The 26,375-nt window shown below is 39.5% G+C and overlaps 1 protein-coding gene across 1 annotated transcript in view; it reads left to right on the forward strand.

Moving 5' to 3' along the window:
- The window catches only part of IL1RAPL2 (interleukin 1 receptor accessory protein like 2), a gene marked incomplete at its 3' end in the record, with an annotated part of 799,403 nt that overhangs the window by 762,469 nt on the left and 10,559 nt on the right, over nucleotides 1–26,375 (forward strand). Inside the window, exon 8 of the mRNA XM_080652525.1 lies at nucleotides 23,119–23,289. Within this exon, the coding sequence (XP_080508651.1) occupies nucleotides 23,119–23,289 (171 nt within the window). The remainder of the gene's footprint in view (nucleotides 1–23,118; nucleotides 23,290–26,375) is intronic.

Consider the following 26,375-nt stretch of genomic DNA (forward strand, 5'->3'; position numbering starts at 1 on the left):
GAGGAGCAAACAGAAATGGCTGCCAGTCAGCTCTGTGACTGTGTTGGTCCTAGCATAGGAACAATGATCCCTGTGAGCACCTCTGTCTGTGAGAAAGCTGCTCTGGAGTTCCTGCCCGATGCCAGACAATCCAGTTCCTCCTCATATGTGTCTGTTTTCCCCAGAGCCTCACCCTGCTGCTGGAGCTCAGAGGAAATGAGACCTTGTAAGTTTAATTTGTGGTGCTGGCCTTTTAAAAGGAACAGCTTGGTCTCCAGCAGCTCCTGTGTCACTGAGCCCCAATCCAAACTAGTTTTTACAGCCCATAGTTCTTACTGCCCATAGGGACTTCTTTGCCCAGCTCTGGGACTATGGCCTGGGGGTCTCATGTGGGACTGGGATCCCTTGCTCCTTGAGGTGTCCTTTACAGGATGATCTCCCTCCTGATTAAAAAAGCAGCACAATGGGTGCCAGACCAGCTTGTTCTGCACCTCTGCACGTCCTACCAATCTCAGTGTGCTTTCTTCTTTATTTCTTTAGTTGTAGGACTTCCATTCAGCCAGCATCCCAGTGTTTCTGGATGATGGTTATTCTGTACTTTAGTTAAAATTTTGATGTGGTGTGGGAGGCGGCTAGTACCAGCGTTTACCTACACCGCCATCTTCCCCGGCTTCTCTAGCTTAGCCATTATTGACATCTAGAAAAAAAGCAATTCATTGAAGAAACTGATTTAAAAAACATGAAAATACTATTTTTAAAGCTCAAGGTACATCTATCCCATATATTTTTTATACACATTGCCATTTTCTTTTTTTTTAATATATTTTATTGATTTTTTGCAGAGACGAAGGGAGAGGGATAGAGAGTTAGAAACATCAATGAGAGAGAAACATAGATCAGCTGCCTCCTGCACACCCCCTACTGGGGATGTGCCTGCAACCAACATGGCCTTGACTGGAATCGAACCTGGGACCCTTCAGTCCACAGGCTGATGCTCTATCCACTGAACCAAACTGGTTAGGGAAGTCCCACATATTTTTGATGAATATATCACCATTATCAAAGGTGAATTAAAAGGATAGAAATTCAGAATGTGGCCTATAATTTTCTTATGTTTTCCATTTATGGCCCTTAGAAATATTATGGCTATTTAATATTAATAAAGCATTTTATTGAGCCTTGTTTCTTTGAAAATGTAAAAGTGATTTAATTTTTTCAAGAGAACAAATTGATATTTTCATTCATACCAATAACATAATTATGGCATGTCACTCCATGTGCATAAAATCCTCACCCAAAAACTACAGTAAGCCTTGGAACATGTGAGTGAAATGCCTTAGGTAAGTCAAGATAAAAAAAAAACAAAAGTCCAACTGTAAGTCATCACTTTAAAAAGGCAGGTTTAATTCTTAGCTTTTTATTATATTTAAATTATGAAGGTTAGAGCTTTTATTATTTTAAGATCACAGTCTTACCTCAAAATAGATGGGTTTATTATTTTGTTTTATTTTTATAGTGATAGAAGAAGGGGAGAGTGGTGACTGTAACATCAACATTTTTTAGGAATCTTTAATTATGGTTTTATTACTACTATTAATGTAAACAATGATATGAGTGTGCTTTAATTGACTTTTATGTTTTCATAGTAAATTAGAAAAATGATGTTCAATGAGTACATATGCATGCTCATTATCAAAGTAGTGTATTTACTCAACAGTTATAGCAGCCCATTTGAAAGTTTTATAAATATTTATTGAGCCGTATCTTCAAAATGGGAAATTAGAGCCTGTTCTGAGCATAATTACATGCTCCAACAATATATATAAAAATTTGTTCACTTACCCTCAGTTTTTATATACAACAATTAATATTTAAAAACCCGTGATTTTACCTGTGCACATAAAATAACTAGATAAATATGTGACTGAGGAAAATGTCACTGGTTCCCAAATGCCAATAAGTGGTTAAAGTATCCAATTAGGAATGGAAAAGATGCATTGTCTATATGAAAGAATATGAAAGGAAGGCTACTGTAATTCATTTGTTTTGAGTCTTGATTATAAGTGATTTATTAATACTCCCTGTAAGAAATGATACAATTTATTAAGTTAATCTTTAACAATTTCTTCCATCACCCTTGCCCGATAACTCAGACTAACTGATCAGTTGTAGTACAGATTTGTAAGAATAAATTAATGCAAATATTATATGACTAGAGTCCCAGTACATGAATTTGTGCACCTTGAAAGGAACTGTGGGCCACAAGGCTGTAGTGAGCACAGGGGTGGGTCTCGGCCCATCCTCCACGCCCCAGTCTGGCTCCTCCCATCATGGCCCCATGTCCCCTGTCTGCTGGCAGCCCTGCTCCTGCCGCCACTGCTCCCATGCACTGACAGCGCCTGTCCTGCTCACATCAGCTGATGTCGCAGAGCTATTGGGGCCGGCACCAGCAGTGGGTGCAAGCAGGGCAGGTCCTGTCAGTGGGTGTGAGTGGCAGCTGCTGCCCCGATTGCCCCTCAGGAGCAGGGGGAAGTGGAGAAGCCCTCAGGAGCAATCATGGCCAGCAGCCATTGCTCACATGCGCTGATGGCACTGAGAGATTGGGACTGGCGCTGGCGGTGGGTGCAAGTACCAGGTGGGACCACACCCAGGACCAAAGAATTTTCAGTAACCACCAGAAATTCATCCCAATGACAGTGACTGGCACCCCGCCCTGCCTTGTTCCAGCACCCCACTCACCTGCTCCACCATCCTGCTGCGGCTGACTCCCACCATGTTCTGCATGTGGCCCCTGGTGGTCAGCGCACATCATAGCGACCGGTTGTTTGGTTGTTCAGTTGTTCTGCTGTTTGGTCTATTTGCATATTAGGGTCATATATATAGATGATGGATAGATAGATAGATAGATAGATAGATAGATAGATAGATAGATAGATGGATGATAGAAATAGATATAGATATAGATGATATAGATATTTCAGGGATCAACTATTCTATATCTCCAATGTGGCCCATGTGGTCAAAATGACAAGTAAGGTAGAATATTTTGATAAGAACATTTTATGTTTTAATTATAAACCAATTGTTTTAAGGGGGTAAATCCAATGTGATGGGGGGGAGACTTCAAGGATTTTCTTTAGGAAAGAGAGTTAAAATAATATCACTATATAGAAACTTGCTAGTACACAATTTCTGTACTAGCTATATGCAATATTAAAAGTGAGTAGGTACACAGTGAGGATGCATAAATGAATATTAAATCTCTTTTAGAAATATTCAGTTTCATGATGCCAAATGTCAGCTATATACCCTACTAAATTTTTTATCTCTTTATTTAAGTATTTTGCATCTCTTAGACAAAACTTAGTTTTACCTATATACATTTCTTTCATGTTTTCTCTTTGATTCATATCTACAGTAGCATTTACTGAGAGTTCTTATAAAACTGCCTTTTTGTTTTATTTTTTTACTTTTTATAATTTATTTTTGTTTTATTTAAAAATGTTTAAATTACAGTTCACATTCAATATTATTTTGTATTAGTTTCAGTTATACAGCAGAGTGGTTAGCCAATCATGTACTTTATAAAGTGTTCCCCTGATATTTCCAGTACTCAGCGTGCACCATACATAGTTATTACAATATTATAAACTATATTTATTATGCTATAATTTACATCCCCATTATTATTTTTAACTTCCAATTTGTACTTCTCTAACCCAACCTTCCTCCCCTCTAGATACCATCAGTCTGTTCTCTGTATCTATGATCTATTTGTTTTATGTTGTTCATTTATATATTTCTTTAGATTCCACATATAAGTGAAATCATGTGGTGTTTGTTTTTCTCTGACTGATTCACTTAGCAAAATAACCTCAATTCCATTCATGCTTCCACAAATGGTAATATATTGCTCTTTTTTATGACCAAGTAATATTCCATTGTATATGTGTACCACAGCTATTTTATCAACTCATCTATTAATGGGCTGCTTCCATAGCTTGGCTATTGTAAATAATGCACTGAACAATAAGGGTGCATATATTCTTTCAAATTAGTGTTTTGAGTTCCTTCTGATATATACTGAGAAGTGTAATTACTGGGTGATAAGGCAGTTCCATTTTTAATTTTTTTGAGGAAACGCCATACTTTTTCCACATTGGCTGTACCAATTTGCATTTCTTAATTTTAGCATCATTTGATATGTTTATTGTTCATCTGTATGTCCTCTTTTGAGCATTGTCAATTTAGTTCCTTTGTCCAATTTTTAATTGGATAGTTTGTGGGGGTTTTGTTGGTGTTGAATTGTATGTGTTCTTTATAAATTTTGAATATAACTCCTCATCAGGTGTGTCATTGGTTAATACGTTCTCCCATACAGTGGGTTGTCTTTTCACTTTGTTGATGGTTTCCTTTGCTCTGCAGATTTTTTTTTTTTTTTTGGTTTGATGTAGTCCCATTTGTATATATTTTCTCATTTCCCTTGAACAAAGAAATATGTCAGGAAAACATATATCAGAGAAGCATATGAGAATTTACTGCCTATATTTTCTTCTAGGATTTTTATGATACCAAGTCTTACATTTATGTCTTTAATCCATTTTGAGTTTATTCTTGTATATGGTATAAGAAGTTGGTCTTTTTTTTTTTCATGTATCTATCCAATTTTTTCTACATCATTGTATGTTCTTGCCTCCTTTGTCAAATATCAATTGACCATATAGGTGAAGGTTTTTTTTTCTGGCCTCTCCATTCTGTTCCATTGGTTTATATGTCTGTTTTTTATATAAGTACCATCCTGTTTTGATTACTATGACCTTGTAATATAGTTTGATATCAGATAGTGTGATACCCCCAAATTTATTTTCCTTTCTCAAGCTTGATGTGGCTTTTTGGGGCCTTTTTCTGTGGTTCTATATAAATTTTCGGAGTATTTATTCTAGTTCTGTGAAATATGCCATTGGTATCTTGATAGGAATTGCATTGAATCTATAGATTGCTTTGCGTAGTATGGATATGTTAATAATGTTAATTATAACACGGTATATGCTTCCACATATTTTTAGCTTCTTCAGTGTCTTTCTTTTTTTAAATATGCTTTTATTGATTTTTAGAAAGAGCAGAAGAGAGAGGGAGAGAGAGATAGAAACATTGATGAGAGAGAAACATCATGGATTGGTTGCCTCCTGCATGCCCCATACTGGGGATGGAGCTCGCAACCCAGGCATGTGCCCTCATCAGGAATCAACCCCAGTGACCTATTGGTTCCTGGGTCGACACTCAATCACTGAACCACACCAGCTGAGTCAATTGCTTTCTTCAGTGTCTTATAATTTTCCAATTACAGGTCTTTTACCACCCTCATTAAATTTATTCCTAGGTAATATTTGTGCAATTGTAAATGGTATTATTTTCTTAGTTTCCCTTTTTGATAGTTCATTATATATATATATATATATATATATATATATATATATATATATATATATAAAATCCCAGTGAGCCCTGGCTGATTTGGCTCAGTGGATGGAGCATTGGCCTGTGGACTGAAGGGTCCTGGGTTCAATTCTTGTCAAGGGCACATGCCCGGGTTGCAGGTTTGATCCCCAGTGTGTGTGTGGGGGGTGCAGGAGGCAACCAATCAATGATTCTCTTTCATCATTGATATTTCTATCTCTCTGTCCCTCTCCCTTCCTCTCTGAAATCAATAAAAACATATTAAAAAATAAAAAAATTATAAAAGCCCAACAAGCAGAACAGTGGAACAACCAGAATGACCAGAACGACTAGAACGACTGGTGGCTATGACGCACACTGCAGCAGCCAACCAGCCTGATCCGGGCCCTGATCAGCACCCTTTCCCCAGCCGGCTCTGCCCCCAAACAGTCCCCAAAACACCGATCAGGGTGGAGCCGGCTGGCCAACCTCCCACAGCCCCTCCCCCCTGCCAGCCTGGCCCGATGGGCCTCCATTGGGGCGGGCTGGCTGGACCCCACCCGTGCATGAATTTGTGCACCAGGCCTCTAGTTGGCAACTGATTTCTGGATATTTATTTTGTATCCTGCTACTTTGTTGAATACATTAATCAGGTCCAGTAGTTTTTATGGCGGAATCTTTAGAGTTATTTATATACAGCATCATGTCATCTGCAAATAATGAAAGTTTTACTTCCAATATGGATGCATTTTATTTCTTCTTTTTGTCTGATTGCTGTGACTAGAACTTCCAGTACTATGTTGAATAAAAGTGCTGAAAGCAGGCATTCCTCTCTTGCTTTTGATATTAAGGGAATATCATTGAGTATGATGTTTGCTGTGTGTTTGTCACATATGGGCTTTATTATGTTGAGTTACATTCCATATATTCCCACTTCGCTGATAATTTTTATAATAAATGAGTACTAGATTTTCTCAAATGCTTTTCTATATCTATTGATATGATCATATGATTTTCATCCTTCACTTTGTCTATGTGGTGTATCATGTTAATTGATTTGTGTATATAATACCAACCTTGCATCCCAGGGATAAATCCCACTTCATCATGGTGTATGATCTTTTTAATGTAATGCTGGATTTGATTGGCTAATATTTTGTTGAGGATTTTAGCATCTATGTTCATCAGGGATATTGGCCTGTGATTTTTTTTTTTTGTAGTATCTTTGTCTGATTTTGGAATTAGGATAATGCTGGCTTCATAAATTATCTTGGCAGTTTTTCCTCTTACTGAATTTTTAGTAAAAGTTTGAGAAGGATAGATGTTACTTCTTGTTTGTTAAAACTTCCCCTTGCCCAACCGGTTTGTCTCAGAGGATAGAGCATCAGCCTGCAGACTGAAGGGTCCCAGGTTCGATTCCTGTCAAGGGCATGTTCCTTGGTTGTGGGCACATCCCTAGTACGGGGTGTGCAGGAGGCAGCTGATAGATGATTCTCTCTCATTGATGTTTCTAACTCTCTATCCATCTCCCTTACTCTCTGTAAAAAAAAAATCATAAAACATATTTTAAAAAACTCCCCCTTGAAGTGATCTTGTCCAGGACTTTTGTTTATTGAAGGTTTGTTTGTTTGTTTTTTTTAATTATTGCTTCAATTTCATTATTTGTAATTGGTCTTCTCAGATTTTCTGTTTCTTCCTGATTTAGTTTTGGGAGATTGTATGTTTCTAGGAATTTATCCATTTCTTTCAGCTTGTCCTATTTGTTTTGAATATACTTGTTCCTAAAATATTTTTATAACCCTTTGGATTCCTGTAGAATCAGTATTTACTAGTACTTCTCCTCTTTCATTTCTGATTTTATTTATTTGGGTCCTCTTTTTTTTTTTCTATGAGTCTGGTTAAAGGTTTATCAATTGTGTTTATCTTTTCAAAGGAACAGCTCTTGGTTTTATTGATCTTTTAAATTGTTTTTGTAGATTCTATTTTGTTTATTTCTGCTGTGATCATTATTATTACCTTCTTTCTACCTACTTTTATCTTTTCTTGTTGTCCTTTTTCTAGTTTATTTAGATGAAATGTTAGATTTTTATTTTATATTTTTCTTATTTTTTAAAATCTATTTTTATTGATTTCAGAGAGGAAGGGAGAGAGAGAAAAGATAGAAGCATCAATGCTGAGAGAGAATCATTGATCAGCATCCTCCTGCACGCCCTCTACTGGGGATCGAGCCTGCACCCAGGCATGTGCCTTGACCAGAAATTGAACCTTGACCTCCTGGTTTATAGGTTAACGCTCAACCACTGACTCACATCAGCTGGGCAATATTTTTCTTATATCTTGAGATAGGCCTGTAGTAATATGAACTTCCCTCTTAGGACTGCTTTTGCAATGTCCTATAGGCTATGGGTTGTTGTTTTCTCATTTTCATTTGTTTCAAGATACATTTTGATTTCTTCCTTGTTCTCATAGTTAACCTGTTCATTGTTAGTGACACATTTTTTTTAGCCTTCATGTGTTTGTTTGCTTTTCATTTTTTTTTTATTGCTTTCTAGTTTAATACCATTATGGTCAGAGAAGATGCCTTAAATTATGTCCATCTTTTTACTTTCGTTGAGACTTGTTTTGTGCCCTAACATGTGGTCTATCATAGAAAATGTTCCAACTGCACTTGAAAAGAATGTATATTCTGCTGGTTTAGGGCAGTGGTCGGCAAACTGTGGCTCACGAGCCACATGCGGCTCGTGAGCCGCGGTTTGCCGCTCTGTTGACTGATGAGTTTGCCGACCACTGCTTTAGGGTGAAGTGCTCTTAATATGTCAATTAACACCATCTGATCTAGTATGTCATTTAAGGCCACTGTTTTCTTGTTTATTTTCTGTATAGATCTGTCCATTGATTTTAACGGGGTTTTAAAATCCCCTGCTATGACTGTAGTACTGTTGATCTCTCTCTTTATGTCCATCAAGATATGCTTTATGTGTTTAGGTTCTCCTATTTTGGGTGTCTAAATGTTTAAAAGTGTTACATCCTCTTGTTGGATTGTTCCATTATGTTGTGCCCTTCTTTGTCTCATTATATACATGGACATGGACAACAGTGTGGTGATTGTGGAGGAGTGGGGGTTGGTAGAGGTGGAATAGTGCATAGAGGGGATAAATGGTGATGGAAAAAATAAAATAAAATAATGAAAGTGAATAGTCTATTTTTTCCTGATGTAAGTATTGCCACCCCAGCTTTGTTTACATTTACATTTACATGAAATATCTTTTTTCATCCCTTTACTTTCAGTCTGTGTGTGTGTTTTTCGTTCTGAGGTGGACCTCTTGGAGGTAACATATATATGGCTATTCTCTTATCCACTCAGCTACCCTATGTTTTTTGATTGGTGCATTTAAACCATTTACATTTAAAATGATTATTAATAAGTATGTTTTATTGCCATTTTATTCTTTATAACTATGTTCCTCTCCCCCACCCCCTCTTTCTTCTTCTTAAGGAACACTCTAACATTTCTTGTAATACTGGTTTTGTGATAACAAACTCTTAACTTTTTCTATTTTGGAAAACTCTATTTCTTCTTCAGTTTTAAATGATACCCTTGCTGGTTTAATTAGTTTTGGTTTTAGGTCCTTACTTTTCATCACTTTGAATAATCTGTACCAATGTCTCTGGCCTGAAATGTTTCTGTTGATAAATCAGCTGACAGGTTTTTTTGGAGCTTGCTTGCAGGTAACAAACTATCTTTTTCTTGCTGCTTTTAAGATTATCTCTTTGTCTTTAAGCTTCAGCATTTTAGTTATAATGCGTCTTGGTGTTGACCTCTTTGAGTTCATCTTGTTTTGGACTCTCTGCACTTCCTGGACTTGTATGTATTTCCTTCACTAGCTTAAGGAAGTTTTCAGTCATCATTTCTTCAAATAGGTTCTCAATCCCTTGCTCTCTCTCTTTTCTTATTTGTATCCCTGTGATGCAGATGTTATTGTGCTTCATGTTGTCCTAAAAGTCCCTTAAACTATCCTTATTATTAAAAGTACTTTTTTTCCCTTTTTGCTGCTCTGATTGGGCGTTTTATGCTACCTTGTCTTCCAAATCACTGATTTGATCCTCTCCTTTACATAACCTACTGTTTATTCCTTTTAGTGAGTTCTTCATTCAGATATTGTATTCTTCCTTTCTGACTGTTTCTTTTTTATGGTTTCTATTCCATTTTTCATACTTTTGATGTTCCCACTAAGTTCCTTGAGCATCCTTATAATAATTTTTTAAACTCTATATCTGGTAGATTGCTTGCCTCCATTTTATTTAGCTCTGGTTCTGGAGATTTCTCTTATTGTTTCATTTGGAACATTTTTCATTGTCTCTCCATTTTGGCTACTTCTTTGTGTTTGTTTCTGTATATTAGGTGTGGTAGCATGTCCTTACGTAGTAGGTGTTCTGTGGGACCCAGTGGTGTAGTCTTTTTGATCACTTGAGCTGGGATCTCCAAGAATGTCCTTTTAGTGGGTTATGAGTCCTCTTGTTGCAATTGAACCTTGATTACTGTTGGCTCGTTCATGCACAGTGTCAACCTTCCAGCAGGCTGACTTTGAGGATTCACCCAACCATAGCGTACAACCTGCTGTGCAGGTGCTAACTACACAAAGCCTCAACAGGCATCTTGCCTGCTGAGATCTCCCTTTGGATGTGCCACTTGTGGAGCTAACTGGATCCTGCTATGACGTTTTCTGAATCTCACCACTGGGTGTGTTCTTTTTTAAAAATATATATTTTATTGATTTTTTTACAGAGAGGAAGGGAGATAGAGAGAAACACCGATGAGAGAGAAACATCAATCAGCTGCCTCCTGCACACCTCCTACTGGGGATGTGCCCGCAACCAAGGTACATGCCCTTGACTGGAATCGAACCTGGGACCTTTCAGTTAGCAGGCCGATGCTCTATCCACTAAGCCAAACCAGTTAGGGCAAGGGTGTGTTCTTAGTAGGGCCTCTTGGTAGGGATTAAGATGCAAGTCAATGTCAGACGCTGCCTGCCACTGGCCCTGCACAACCTCTTTAGAGCTACAAAGTGATCTGCAGTTTCTGGCTGTCTCTACTGGGACTGGGTGTGTGTAGGAAGTACCAAGCTGAATAGCAAGATGGGCTACCACTAGCACCAAGCCCGGGACAAGTCAGCAAAAGGCCGAAGGCACTCTGATATCAGCCTCTGCCTGCCTTTGCTCCCAGAATGCCTGTTAGTTTCAGTCCCTAAAAGAGTCCCTGGTGGTACTGGAGTTGCAAGAGGTAGGTTTTCAGTGAGTCACCAGGTAGGTGCGAGTGGTGTTCACCAGACTGATACAAGTTCAAACTTGGTTCAAACTTGGGTTTGAGGCCACTCAGCAAAAGTTGCAGGGTACACCAAAGCTAGCTTCTACCTACTAGGTGTCCCCAGACATTTGTTGTTGGTTAGGATCTTAGGGAGTCATCAGGGTGAAGGCAGCAGAGTTTATCAGGACTAAACTGACAAATATTTAGGTTGTGTGAAGGAAGGGCTCTACACTGGTCAAGTGCACTAGGGAAAAATGTCCCCTTTCCTAGAACCATACAACTCAGTCTATTCCTTACTTCTTCCCAGAACTCGTGTAGTAGCCCAGGTTCACAGGATGGGGCCACCAGCAGTCCGGAGAGTTAGTGAGCTGAGAGTTTGGAGGGTGGGGCTAGTGGATCTCAGTGTGGGGGAGGCACTGGTTAAATTCATGGGAAAAATGGGGAAATGATCCCCATCCCAGAACATACAACTAAGTCACTGACACCCTCTGAGTCTGCCCAGACCTGTGTACCCTGGACTCAGGCAGCTTCCTCCTCCACGGGGTGTGAGCTCTGCAGGGTGGGGTTACATTGAGTCCAGAGAGTGGGCTATTGCATTTCACCAGGCTAATGCTGTAGAGAGAGGAGTGCCCTACCCAAGAAAGATAATGTCTGCTGTTTGGGACAGCCACTCCTGGTGGCTCTCTCTTCAGCTCTCTCCCTAGAGGCATAAACCCCAATCTCTCCTCATAGTACTTTAGTCTGCTCCACCCTCTTTCTGTCAGAGCCCAGGGTGATTTGTTGCAAATGAGATTTTGTGCACTGACCATTTAAGAAGGTGACTGGTTCTCTAGCAGTTTCTTATCACTCACTGGTGGACAGAATCCCTGCTTCCCTGATGATTTTTACAGACAGATTTTATGTGGATGCCTCTTCATGGCTATGGTGATCTGGGATGGGGCTCCACCCTTGGGTTGAGACCCCTCACTCCTCAGGGAAATCCTTTACAGCTGAGCTATCCCTCCAGATTCTCAGCTGCTGCCTGTGGGAGCGGGGCCAGGCCTTTTCATGTCTCTTCCCTTCCTACCAGTCTCAATGTGGCTTCTTTAAATACTTGGTTGTAAGACCTGTTCAGCTAATCTGCAGTTGGTTTCTCCATAATTTAGTAATAATTCTAATTTTACCTCAAAATGCCTTTTTAAAAATGTTGCAATTTTTAATTGTATTTCTATTAAAATATATAGATGAACTAATGAAAAAAGACTAAGACTCCAATAAATAAATGGACAAAAGGACATGAAGAGGCATGACATGTCATAAAAAATGATAAAATAAAAATATGAAAAAAAATGTTACATTTCACTTAAAATTAAAATGCCTTATTTTCATTAAATAAAATCTATATAACAAACTCACTTCTTTATAATCCATTTCATTTCCATTTACCAGTGATTGCTTTATTTGACCTTTAAGTTATTCAGTCATTAAATATTTAAGTGTCTACTATGTAGCAGGCACTATGCATGATATATTTACTTATAGTCTTCATCTTGATCAGCACTACACACACACACACACACACACACTCACATGCAGGTACTATAGCAATCACCAGGGTTATAATAATCAACAAAGTGACATAGTCTTGTCACTTTTGAAGCTAAGGATTTAGCACTGTGTTTGGCATAGCACCAGAAGAACTGGATTGTACACTGGAATGGCTTCCTGATGGTGAACTGCATTAAAATGAGGTTTTAAAATAAGAATGGACAGGTTTGACAACAGGAAAATTCTTTCATAGACAGTTTGGTTCCATTCCTCATAACTTCTCTTTTCATTGGGAACTGCATACCTATGGTGACTGCTGTGTGAGCCCTCTTCTTTATAATGCTCTGTCTGCATTGTGCTCTATTTTCTGGTTCCTCAGATGAGCTTAGTAAGCACAATTTAACACAGAAAAAGGCTCATTAACCTTGCCTAGCAAAGTGGTGTTGCTGAATTGCTATTTAGTTTTAAAATAATTTTCAGGCCTTGCTGTTAATCTTATTTGCATCATGTTGATTTTGCTCTATCCATTTTGCTCTTCTTTGTGAGCAACAGCTGTGGCTATTCATAAGGTTTTCTTGGCTGTATACATAAATCTGAAGTGCATTTTTTAAACTGTGGCATCTGCATCACTGCTTGTTTGCTTGCTATCTAGCATCCTAGAGCTTCTGGGGCATCTGACATGGTAGCTTTCAGAACTCTCTTCCTGCTTTGTCCATCCATCATAAGTTCTTTACCTTTAGTTGATGTTAAAAGGAAATAACTGAAATTGTAAGCAACCATTTTCCAAAGAATAATGTGCTTCTATAATATTAGGTAAAACTTATTATCCAGACATATTGGATATTAACATATATCAAAGACACTCATGTTCTTTGTCATAACTTGATTTGGGATATGCAAATATAGCGATATTTTTCTAGAGGAATATCTTTGTAGCATCATCTATACTAAGATACAGGTGAAACAAGTAAGGTTGGCCAGTGGGGAGGGACTGTGGGTGGTTGGCAGGTGTGGGATAGGACCAAGAATATGTGAGTTTAGGCATTCCTGGAGGCCAAAAGTCATAGTCAGGACAAGCGATGGGACAAGAGTCTAGAAGCCCCGGTCAGATGCAAGAGTTGGGTAGTAATTGCAGATGCCTGGCTCACAGTATATGTTCAACAAATCATTGTTGAATGAATTAATAAGTAGTTGAATTTAACCAAGTTTGTGAGATAGAGAAGTTATCAAAGTAAGAGGAAAAAAGGTTTGGTCTGATATTATGAATATTATGGAGTTTGAGGCAGCATGGCCATCCTCCAGGAACAATGAAATGCATTCTGCTCATAGGAATGGAGCTGTTTGTCCTTTGGCCTATTTTATTCTTCCAGTTGTGTATCATTGGCAGCTCTAAGTCCCAGGTGAGTAATTATAGCTGGAGAAAGTCAAAGGCCTGCAGGTGCATCCTGAGCTCCATTGGAACAGGGGCAGAGGTGTTAGGATTATGGGGAGGTTCTTACATTATCATTGCATATGAACATTCTCACTTCCCAGTGGTGTTTTATGTATAACCGTGGAATATGTTCCATTTGTTAGCCAAATGAACTCAACTATCCAGGGCAGCCCATCATGTGCATCTGCTTCTAGGCAATAAGATAACCCAACTAAGGTATATGGAAGCTTTTTCTAGCCAGGGGATATGCTAAAGTGAAGCTTCTGGCTTCAGGTGCCATCTTAACATAAGTAACCAGAGTTCCTTTCATGTGAGGGTGGTGAAGGCTGGAATTAGAACATAATCCTGCCTCAGATATCTCTAGATAGTCAGAGGGTCCCACTTACTCCTATCATAGGGTATTTATATCTTTACTAGAGGCCCAGTGTATGAATTTGTGCACAGGTGGGGTCCTGAGGGTGGTGGTGCCGGGGACATAATCGGCCCTCTGGGTGGGCAGTGGGATGCCCTTGCCTGCCCAGGATCCTGATCTATCCCACTGATGTTTGTGCCTTTTGTCGGGAGTCACCTGGCAGCCACTTTTATATCCTTTCTTCATTGTGCAGTACCTAGGGAGGGGAAGCGGCCATGGTGCCAAAGGCCGACTTCCAGGAGGCTGGAGGTGCTGTCGGGACTATGCTCGTGGTCCTGGTTTGTCAGTGCCTGGCCCATTCTCTGGAGATTGGACCTGTAGGACTACTGAAAGAGTGGCTACTGCCGGGCTGGTGGGCCGCAGGATGTGTCTGTCAGCTGAGTGGCATTTCCACTGTGAGAGTGCACTGACCACCAGGGGGCAGCTCCTGTGTTGAGCATCTGTCCCCTGGTGGTCAGTGCGTGTCATAGCAACCGGTCATTCAAGTCATTCTGATCGTTCGGTCACTTAGGCTTCTATAATAGTAAAAGCATAATATGCTAATTAGACCAGACATCCTTCCAACAACCTTCCGGATGAAGCCGGGGCTGCAAGGGCCAAGGCAGCTACCATGGTTGCCTCGGGCCAAGGCAAGCCACCACAGCTGTGAGGGCTGAGCCCCTTGCACATTTTTTATGCATTGGGCCTCTAGTTTATATATATATAGATACTAGAGGCCCAGTGCACAAAATCATGCATGGGTGGGGTCCCTCGGCCTGGCAGGCAATCAGGGTGGTGGGAGGTTGGCCAGGGGGGAGGGACTGTGGGTGGTTGGCAGGTGTGGGGAAGGGCTGTGGGAGGTTGGCTGGCCAGAGAGGGGAGGGGCCGTGGGAAGTTGGCCACCCTGATCAGGGCCATTGGGCCAGCCAGCCGGGTGGGAGGGGCTACAGGAGGTTGGCCAGTCTCCCTGATTGGGGCCCATGGGGCTGACTGGGGAGAAGGACTGTGGGAGGTTGGCTGGCCCAGGGGAGGGGCTGCAAGAGGTTGGCTGTGGGAGCACACTGACCACCAGGGGCCAGCTCCTACATTGAGTATCTGCCTCCTGGTGACTAGTGTACATCATACTGACCAGTCAACCAGTCGTTCAGTCATTTGGTCGTTCAGTTGCTTAGGCTTTAATATATATAGATGTTTTCCTTTGTTCCTCCTTCAGCAGGTAGAACCAAATCATTAATGGTATAGGTAAGTGGCTGCTTCATTCTGTAAATTACCTTTTGGTCAGGTTTTAACCATATTCTAATCAGATCTGTTTTTATTTTTTTAATTTATTTTATTTTATTTTTTTATTAAGGTATTACATGTGTAGGTATCTTCCTATTGCCCCCCCACCCAACTCCCATACATGCCCTCACCCCCCCATGTCTTGCATCCATTAGTTATGCTTATATGCGTGCATACAAGTCCTTCAGTTGAGCTCTTATCTCCCCCAACTGTCCCTAACCTTCCTGCTGTAATTTGACAGTCTGTTTGATGCTTTACTGCCTCTGTATCTATCTTTTTGTTTATCAGTTTATAATGTTCTTTATCATCCAAAAATGAGTGAGATCATGTGGTATTTTTCTTTCATTGACTGGCTTACTTAGCATAATGCTCTCCAGTTCCATCCATGTTGTTGCAAATGGTAAGAATCCCTTATTTTTTATGGCAGCATAGTATTCCATTGTGTAGATGTACCATAGTTTTCTGATCCAGTCATCTGCTGACGGGCACCTAGGCTGTTTCCAAATCTTAGCTATGGTGAATTGTGCTGCTATGAACATAGGGGTGCATATATCCTTTCTGATTGGTGTTTCTAGTTTCTTAGGATATATTCCTAGGAGTGGTATTACTGGGTCAAATGGGAGTTCTACTTTTAGTTTTTTTGAGGAAACTCCATAATGTTCTCCAAAGTGGCTGCACCAGTCTGCATTCCCACCAGCAGTGCACAAGGGTTCCTTTTTCTCCGCATCCTCGCCAGCACTTGTCTTTTGTTGATTTGTTGATAATAGCCATTCTGACAGGTGTGAGATGGTACCGCATTATCATTTTGATTTGCATCTCTCAGATAATTAGTGACTTTGAGCATGTTTTCATATGCCTCTTGGCCTTCCTTCTGTCTTCTTTCGAAAAGACTCTATTTAGGTCCATTGCCCATTTTTTTATTGGATCATTTATTTTCCTTTTATTAAGTTGTATAAGTTCCCTGTAGATGTTGGAGATTAAACCTTTATCAGTGATAACATTGGCAAATATGTTCTCCCATGCAGTGGGGTTTCTTGTTGTTTTGTTGAATGTTTCTTTTGCTGTGCAAAAGCTTTTTATTTTGATGTAGTCCCATTTGTTTATTTTCTCTTTAGTTTTCATTGCCCTAGGAGTGATATCAGTGAAGAAATTGCTTCGGCATATGTCTGAGATTTCGCTGCCTGTGGATTCTTCTAGCATTTTTATGGTTTCCCATCTTAAGTTTAAGTCCTTTATCCATTATGAGTTTATTTGTGTGTATGGTGTAAGTTGGTGGTCTAGTTTCATTTTTTTTTTGCATGTATCTGTCCAATTTTCCCAACACCATTTATTGAAGAGACTGTCTTGACTCCATTGTATGTTCATGCCTCCTTTGTCAAATATTAATTGGGCATAATGGTTTGAACTATATCTGGGTTCTCTCTTCTATTCAATTGGTCTATATGCCTGTTCTTTTGCCAGTACCAGGCTGTTTTGAGAACAGTGGCTTTGTAATACAGCTTGAAATCTGGTATTGAGATCCCACCTACTTTGTTCTTCTTTCTCAGGATTGCTGTGGCTATTTGGGGTCTTTTTTTATTCCAGATGAGTTTTTGGAGAGTTCTTTCTAGATCTGTGAAATATGCCATTTGTATTTTAAGGGGGAGTGCATTGAATCTATAGATTGCTTTGGGTAGTATAGACATTTTAATGATGTTGGTTTTACCAATCCATGAACACGGTATGCTCTTCCATCTATTTAAGTCTTCCTCTATCTCTTTTTTCAATGTCTTGTAGTTTTCTGAGTAGAGGTCTTTTACCTCCTTAGTTCAGTTTATTCCTAGGTATCTTATTTTTTTTGGTGCGATGGTAAATGAGATTGTTTTCTTTGTCTCTCTTTCTGTAAGTTCACTGTTGGTGTATAGAAATGCATTAGACTTCTGTGTGTAAATTTTGTGTCCTGCTACATTGCCAAATTCATTTATTAAAGTCCAATAATTTTTTGATGGAGTCTTTAGGGTTTTCTCTGTACAGTATCATGTCATCTGCAAATAAGGACAACTTTACTTCTTTTCCAGTTGGATGCCTTTTATTTCTTCTTCTTGCCTAATCGCAATGGCTAGTACTTCCAGTACTATGTTGAACAGGAGAGGTGAAGGTGGGCATCCCTGTCTTGTTCCTGTTCTTAGGGGAAATGGTTTTAGTTTTTTTCCATTGAGTATGATGTTGGCTATGGGTTTGTCATATATGGCTTTTATTATGTTGAGGTATGATCCTTCTATTCCCACCTTGCTGAGAGTTTTTATAAAAAATGGGTATTGGATTTTGTCAAATGCTTTTTCTGCATCAATTGATATGACTATGTGGTTTTAATCTCTCAGTTTGTTTATGTGATGTATCACGTATATTGATTTGCAGATATTGTACCATCCTTGCATTCCTGGGATAAATCCTACTTGGTCATGTTGTATGATCTTTCTGATGTACTGCTGGATCCTATTTGCTAGAATTTTGTTGAGGATTTTGGCATCTATGTTCATGAGGGATATTGGCCTGTAATTCTCTTTCATTGTGTTGTCTTTATCTTGTTTTGATATTAGGGTGATGCTGGCTTCATAGAATGAGCTTGGATGTGTTCCTTCCTCTTGAATTTTTTGAAACAGTCTGAGGAGGATAGGTTTTAGTTATTCCTTGAATGTTTGATAAAACTCCCTTGTGTAGCCATCTGGCCCTGGGCTTTTTTGCAGTAAGCTTGTAGAGCTATGAACTTCCCTCTCAAGACTGCTTTTGCTGTGTCCCATAGATTTTGGATTGTTGTGCTTTCATTGTCATTTGTTGCCATGATGTTTTTTATTTCTTCTTTGATCTCTCTGGTAACCTAGTCATTGTTTAATAGCATGCTATTTAGTCTCCAAGTGTTTGATTTTTTTGGATTGTTTTTATTGTAGTTGATTTCCAGTTTTATGCCATTGTGATATGAGAAGATGCTTGATATAATTTCTATCTTCTTGAATTTGAAAGACTTTGCCTGTGTCCTAATATGTGGTCTATCCTTGAAAATGTTCCTTGTGCACTTGAGAAGAATGTATATTCTGTGAGTTTGGGGTGAAATGTTCTAAAGATGTCAATTAAGTCCATCTGATCTAGTGTGTCATTCAGGATTGCTGTTTCTTTGCTTGTTTTTTGTTTGGTTGATTTATTCAGTGGTGTCAGTGGGGTATTACAGTCCCCTACTATGACTGTATTGATATCAATCTCTCCCTTGATATCTTCCAGAAGTTGTTTTATGTATTTGGTTGCTCCTGTATTGGGTGCATATATGTTTACCAGAGTTATATCTACTTACTGAATTGCTCCCTTTAGTATTATATAGTGGCCTTCCTTATCTGTTGTTATGGCCTTTACTTTGAGGTCTATTTTATCAGATATAAGTATCGCAACCCCAGCTTTTTACTCATTTCCATTTGCCTGAAAAATGTTTTTCCATCCCTTCACTCTCAGTCTGTGTGAATCCTTTGTTATGAGGTTGATCTCTTGCAGACAGCAAATATATGGGTCATGTTTTCTTATCCATTCAGCTACCCTATGCCTTTTGATTGGTGCATTTAATCCATTTACGTTTATTGATATTATTGACAAGTACATGTTTTTTGTCATATTTCCCTTAATGTTTGTGTTTCTTCTTGCCTTTCTTTTTCTTTTTACAGCAGTTCTTTCAGCATTTCTTGCATTGCTAGCTTGGTAGTGATAAACTCTCTTAGCCCTTTTTTGTCTGTGAAGCTCCTGATTCACCTTCAATTTTGAATGATAGCCTTGCTGGGTATAGTATACTTGGGTTCAGTCCCTTGCTTTGCATCGCTTTATAAATTTCATTCCATTCCCTTCTGGCCTGGTGTATTTCTGTTGAGAAATCCGTTGATATTCTAATAGGAGAACCCTTGTATGTAACTTTCTGTCTCTCTCTGGCAGCATTTAAGATTCTTACTTTGTCATTGGTGTTTGCCAATTTAATTATGATGTGTCTCGGTGTCGGTCTTTTAGGGTTCATCTTGTTTGGGACTCTATGTGCTTCTTGGACTTGCATGTTTTTTTGTTTTTGTTTTTGTTTTTCTTGCCAGTATCTGGGAAGTTTTCTGTCATTATTTCTTCAAACAGGTTTTCTATTCCTTGCTTCTCTTCCTCTCCTTCTGGTATCCCTATTAAGCAAAAGTTGTTTCGTTTTGTGTTGTCCCAAAGCTCCCTTAGGCTCTTCTCTTGCTTTTTAAGTCTTTTTTCCAGTTGCTGCTGTGTTTGTGTGTTTTTTCCTACCTTGTCTTCTAATTCGCTGATGCGGTCCTCAGCCTCTTCTAGTCTACTGTTTAAGCCTTCCATTGCGTTCTTTATTGCAGCTATGTCATTCTTCATCTCCTCTTGGTTCTTTTTTCATGTTGGCGACATTCTCATTCAGCTCCTTATAATTCTCATTGAGTTGCGTGTATTTGTCATCCATCTGTTTAAACATCCTTATAGCCATTACTCTGAATTCTTTCTCTGTTAAGCTGCTAGCCTCAATTTCATTTAACTCCCTTTCTGGTGATTCCTCTTTTTCTTTCCTTTGGGGGTTGCTTTTTTGTCTTCCCATGTTTTCCTGTAATGTTTTAATTGTAGATCCAATTGTTTTGCTACCCAGGTTCTTTTGGGGATGGTGCTACTGGTGTAATCTCTCAGTTCTCCTGGGCTTGGTAGTCTAGTGTAGCTCCCTACTTGAGCTATTTGGGTTCTCTTGATGTAGGCCTGCGAGCTTGAGAGGCACAACTGCGGTATCTAGAAGTCAGAAGCTGTGGAGGGGAGTGTCCCAATGTTTGCTGTCTTGCACCCTTAGTTGAAATCACACGTGCCCAGTGGTGACTCACAGTGGCACCCAGGAACCATCTGTTGGGGTGTTGGGGTTCTGGGGGCCTGCACTCTGGAAAGGCGTGACTGTGGTGTCCAGAGTTCTGTAGTTGTGGAGTGGGCAGACTCAGCTTTTGCTGCTGTACCTGTGGTGGATAGGCACTCACTCCCAGTGGCGGCTCACAGGGGCACCCGCAGTACATTTGCCTGCAAGGCACACTGAAGCTCTCTGAAGGGCCCTGGCAGTGTAGCCACATAATTGAGGCATCTGTGGGTAGGTCTCCAGGATGAGTGAATTCAGAATTTATACTGCCGGGGGTGGGGGGAGTGTGCCCCTGTTTTTCCAAGATCACACCCAGGGAGAGCTCACAGTGGCTCCCACTAGCGCCCTGTGGGTAGATGGGCTCAGAGTGCCTGCCTGTTGGAAATTCGCATCTGTGGAGGTGCGTTTGCCAGCTCAGAGCTCTGACACACTCTGCGGGGTCCTGGCATTGAGGTTGAGCAGCTGGGGTGAATGTGGGCAGTTATTCAGGAAGAGGGAGTTCAGAATTTCTACTGCAGGGCAGCGAGTCTTTGTCTGTACAGAATCATACCCAGCAGGGGCTCAAAGCAGCTCCCCAGAGGACCCTGTGGATATATGGGCTCAGGGTGTCTGCCCTTTGGAAATGTGCGCATCTGTGGCGGTGAGTTTGTTGGCACAGAGAGAGCTCTGATGCACTTTGAGGGGCCTTGTCACTGAAGTTACCCTGCTGGGGTGTCTGTGCAGGTGTCCAGAATGAGTGAATTCAAAATTTATACTGCCGGGGGCAGCACATCACTGTTTGTTCAAGATCACAGCCAGCCAGGACTCACAGCAGCTCCCACAAGCACCCTGTGGGTAGATGGGCTCAGGCTGCCTGCCCATTGGAAGTGCGCGTGTGGACTGGCAGTGCCTTTGCCTGCGCAGAGCTCTGACACACTTTGAGCAGGAGCCCGGGCACTGAAGTTAAACAGCTGGGATGTATGTGGGCAGTTATTCAGGAGGAAGGAGTTCAGAGTTTCTACTGCGGGGCAGCACATCCTTGTCTGTATAGAATCACACCCAGCAGGGGCTCAAGCAGCTCCCCAGAGGACCCTGTGGGTATATGGGCTCAGGTTGCCTGCCCTTGTCTGTGGCGGTGAGTTTGCCTGCACAGAGCTCTGATACACTCTGAGGGGCCCTGGCACTGAAGTTGCACCACTGGGGTGTCCATGGGCAGTTATTCAGGAAGAGGGAGTTCAGAATTTCTACTGCAGGGCCACGTGCCCTTGTCTGTACAAAATCACACCCGTGGGGGCTCCCAGTGGCTCCCAGGCGCTGCCTATGGGAGTGGAGTGCCCTGGCTGCCTGCAAGCACTGGAAATGTGCAAATGTGTTGCATGGAGTTCTGCTTCTGGGGAGGGGAAGGTTGCACTTACTGCTGCTGAGTGGTGCACCTTTGGAGGTGGAGGTCCCAGGGTCTGCGGGTCTGAGGGTGGGGCAGCAGGATTTTGGCTGGAGTGGCTGCTGGGTCACAGGGCAGTTCCAAGGCCTGGTCTGGTTGGTGGTGTTGATGAGTTCCTAAAAAAAGGCCGTTCTCCCCTTCAAGATGGCATGGCCTCCGTGCTGGAGTCCCACAGTCTGGGGAGTGCCTGCAGCGGTGGTAGTCTCTCCTTGTCCAAGAGAGCCTATCTGCCAGCCCCTGCTGCTCCTGCGAGATTTAACTGTCCCTTACTCACTCACACACACACCACACACATCCACACCCTCTCCTTTCATACCCTCACTCACTCACTTCCTCTCCCTCACCTCCATCCTGCCAGTGGCCATCTTTTTTTTCTCAGATCTGTTTTTAATGGGAAAAGATTGATGTGTTTTAAAAATAAATCTTTAAATGTTTGCCTGTTTTTTAAAAGTATTATTTGCAAGTATCTAGGTTTAATGAATACTAATAGTTCTATATGATTCTATGCTCACTACATTAACTTTAATTTTTTTTTCTATAAATAAGGGAATTTTGAAAAACACTGTAACTTTTCCAGTGTGACCTTTCTAAAACCAAGGCAGACTAATACCTTCAGTAATTATATTCATTAATTTTTTCAGGAAAAATATATATGAAGAGGTCAGCTCTGGACCAATACAGCAAAGACAGAAAATATACATTCTCAAAGCACAGTTAACTCTCTGGCTAAATGTGTGAAGGGAAAACCTAATTTGCCCATATTGGAAGGATGTATATTTTGAAACAAATGCTTCTTTTGGAAGCTGTGTCAAATTAGTTGGCCATGGATTGAACAGAATAATAGGGAATGCACTTGTATAAAACCCAGCTGCTGTCTCTAATATTTGGTAATGAACTGCTTTTTGTATATGAAAATGATGACACTAACCAACTGGAAGAATGGCATGTGCTGTGAGTATGTGTCTGCAGGAGTGAGGCTGGATTATTTTGATCTTCCACACTCTAGGGCCCAGCCCACCCTTGGATCTCTTGCACATATTTGTGTAAACTCGATATAGTCTGCGACCAAGTAACAGAGTCAAGACAACTGGTAGAGAAAGTTCAAATCCATGTCTTTGGTCTATTTAGTCTTGCATTCAAATACACTGAGTTAATCATTCACACATCACTGAACATCACAAATATGTATAGTTACCAAGAGTCACAAATAATAATTCCCTCTATTGTTCTGTCTTGACTACTGCCCATTGCATAAAAGTTTCAGGTCATATCATCATATGACTAGGTTATGCTGAAATGTACTGGATTTATATAACATGGCCAGTGACTTATTTTTCCAACTACTAACAATAGTCGCTGATTATAGTGCTTATTCCAGCCTGTTCAAGGTTATAGATTTTTATAAGAGAACCTGATAATATGTACAACCCTTTTGTTGTTATTTATATTTAAGACAACAAGGAATATGATGCCTATCTCTCTTACACAAAAGTGGATCAAGATACTTTAGACTGTGACAATCCTGAAGAAGAGCAGTTTGCTCTTGAAATACTGCCAGATGTCCTAGAAAAACATTATGGATATAAACTATTCATCCCAGAAAGAGACCTGATTCCAAGTGGAAGTAAGTACTATCAAGTTTTGTATTTTAAAAGTTTGGTTTCTTTAGGTAGTTATACAGAGGCTTCAAACATTACAGCCAAGTATTTAGATAGTTGTTTCTCACAGGAAATTTTATTAAATTCAAATTTCTCCCCAGTGATTGTGTTCTGACTTTCCAACATCCACATTTTCAAAGGCACTTTCACTTATATTTCAGATATAGTTTTAAGTTTTGCCTTAATAATATATTTTATTATATTGCCTTTGTGTTCTGAGAAAATGATACTCCTTAAAAAATAGTCTATATAAGTCAGCTAAAGTATTTTCAATGTATTTTTATTCCAAAGCTGGTCTTTTGTCATTGTACTTCTACATATACATGCAATCATTGTCACTAATAACTCTGAATTTATGCCTTGTTATTCATTTTCAGATTTATAGAAAATCCACTTAAATAGGTATGTGAGACCACTGGGAATTGTACTTTCACTGTATATTTAAATTATTTTTAAGAAGTTGTGGATTATGTGGGCTTGAATGATACTTGAAAATTACGTTACATATTGAAAACTATTTTGAGCTTTCAGAATAAATTCGGGTCCAAGTAAAAATATATACTTTGTTCCTGTTAATATTCAGAATGTTTACAGGGTAAAGTGTATGGAAAATACAGAAAAGCCTAAGATATGGTCCTAGCCTTCAAAGACCTTAAAATGCCATTAAGGGAAATGAAAGTGCTAGAATTAATTTGCATGTGAGTTTATGTTAATATCCTTGAGTGGGGAAAACTGAAATGTAACCACAAATCAGAATATGGTTATTTATATACTTGTTTTTTGTTCTTTAATATATTTTTATTGATTTCAGAGAGGAAGGGAGAAATAGAAACATCAATGATGAGATAGAATCATTAATCGGCTGCCTCCTGCATGTCCCCTACTGGGGATGGAGCCCACAACCCGGCATGTGCCCTGACTGTGAATGGAACCAGGACCTCCTGTTTCATACATTGATGCTAAACCACTGAGCCACACCAGCTGGACCATTTATACACTTGTGATAACATAACTAAAAATGTTTATTTTCAGTACTTCACAGTATATAAAATATTTTCACATACATAATTTTATTTCATTTTATGTAGAGAGAAAGCAGGTACTGTCCTCTTACAGATTAGAAAATAAGGCCCCAAAGAATTTTCAGATTAGGTAGCTGGTAAATGTTAGAGCTGGAATTAGAGCCTCAGTATGTTTGCCTCTGGTTCTCACTTCACTAGATCATGCTATTACTCAATAACATTTATTCAGATTATCAGCAGTCCACAGTGGTCACTAAACTGACAGAAGACAAATGGAAACAACTGAGTTCTGGTCGTTCATCTATTTTCTCAGAGCGCAAATGTGTCTATGTATATGTGCGTGTGTATGTGAGTATGCACATTTACATGTTCATAGAAAAGAATAAAGAAAACAGTATTTACAAGTCCATTACTTTCCTGTACCACAAATGGAAGAATTCTCCAAACTTCTTCACATGGCCCTTTGCTTTTGTCTTTCTGTAATTTTCTTCATTTTGATATTTGACATACCACTTCTATACTGATCAAGCTTTAATGAACATGCTAATACCTCAGTCATTTTTTATTCTTCCGTATCTCTCTCCCAAATCCGATGGCTATTGCATTTTTCCATTCTCACTTCTACCATGCTAGCATTGGCCTTATTTACCTCATTTTTGTAATGTTGATTACTCTCTACCTTCCCTATTTGTCCTTTCATCCATCTAGTCCCACTAATATGTATACCCCCTTGATCACATCACTCCCCTATTTAACATCCTTAAATTGTTCACCATTTCCTATAAAATAAAATTTATAACTTTTATCTAAGTACTTCCATAATCTGCTGTCAACTCAGATTTATTTTCCAAAATTATCTCCTACTATTTCCCCTACTTATATCTTCCACTGTAGTCAAACTGTGCCTTCGATATACATTATGTGTCCCTGCAATGCTTTTGTTCATGTTAGTCTTTTATACTTTTATAAATCCTACTAATCCTTCTCAATATAACTGCCTCTGTGAAAAGTCAATAACAATTTCTCTAGCCCTTCATGATGTATAATCACTTGTTTGACTATAAATTTTGTACTCTTGTGATATTTTGTATTATTTTGTGTACATTCCCATCTATTTATGTCAGCAAGATTGCAAGCTCCATGAGGGCAGGGACTCTATCTCATTTATCCTCATGCCCCTGTCTTCATCTAGCATATTAGTTGAGCCCATTGGATGCTTCATAAATGCTTATTGATTTTATTTGAACAGTGTTGGTTTAAGACAGGAGGAAATAATAAGAATAAAATATGTAATGGTTTACATTTTTTCATTGTTTTATATTTTAGTTTTCAATTACAGTTTACATTCAATAATAATCTATGTTAGTTTGAGATGTACAGCATAGATTTGTGCATGTCAGTATGTGGAAGACATTTTTCTTTAACAAAGTGAATATGAAAGCTACAAAGGGGCTTTCTACTGAAAGAAAAATATTGTGAGTAATTCATAAAGATGGCATCAGTCCTTAAAACAGGCTGATGAATATATTATTTTATTTTTTCAGATATTTGTAAAATTATCTACAAGTGGTTGATTAATCACTGATAAAATTTTAAATACTTCTTTATTATTTTTTGCTTAATTTATTAGATTACTATGTAGTTGGGGTTTTTTTGCAAGAGCAACTTATTAAATGTAGAAATTTGGTAAAATATATTTTAGAGTGATTTAGCCTAAATTACATTAAAATAACATCATTACCAAGCAGAATTTACATTCAATGTCAAGTCATCTTCAGTAGAATTCGATGTGGTGCCAGTCTTTCTGCCTTCTTGCATTCCAAAATTGTTAGCCCCACAATAGCCAGTGTTTATCAACCCCATCAAGTGAATAAAAATGGCAGTCTTTATGTCTGAACATTTCATCATCATCTTTATTCTGAACTAGAAAACAATGCTTCACCATTATATGTTAGAAAGGGAAATGAGGACAACGTGGAAGACAGGAGATCCACTTTACCTGAGACTAAGTAGATGACACTTGCTTACTG

Source organism: Plecotus auritus, assembly GCF_963455305.1.
Source record: "Plecotus auritus genome assembly, chromosome: X".
Lineage (NCBI taxonomy): Eukaryota > Metazoa > Chordata > Mammalia > Chiroptera > Vespertilionidae > Plecotus > Plecotus auritus.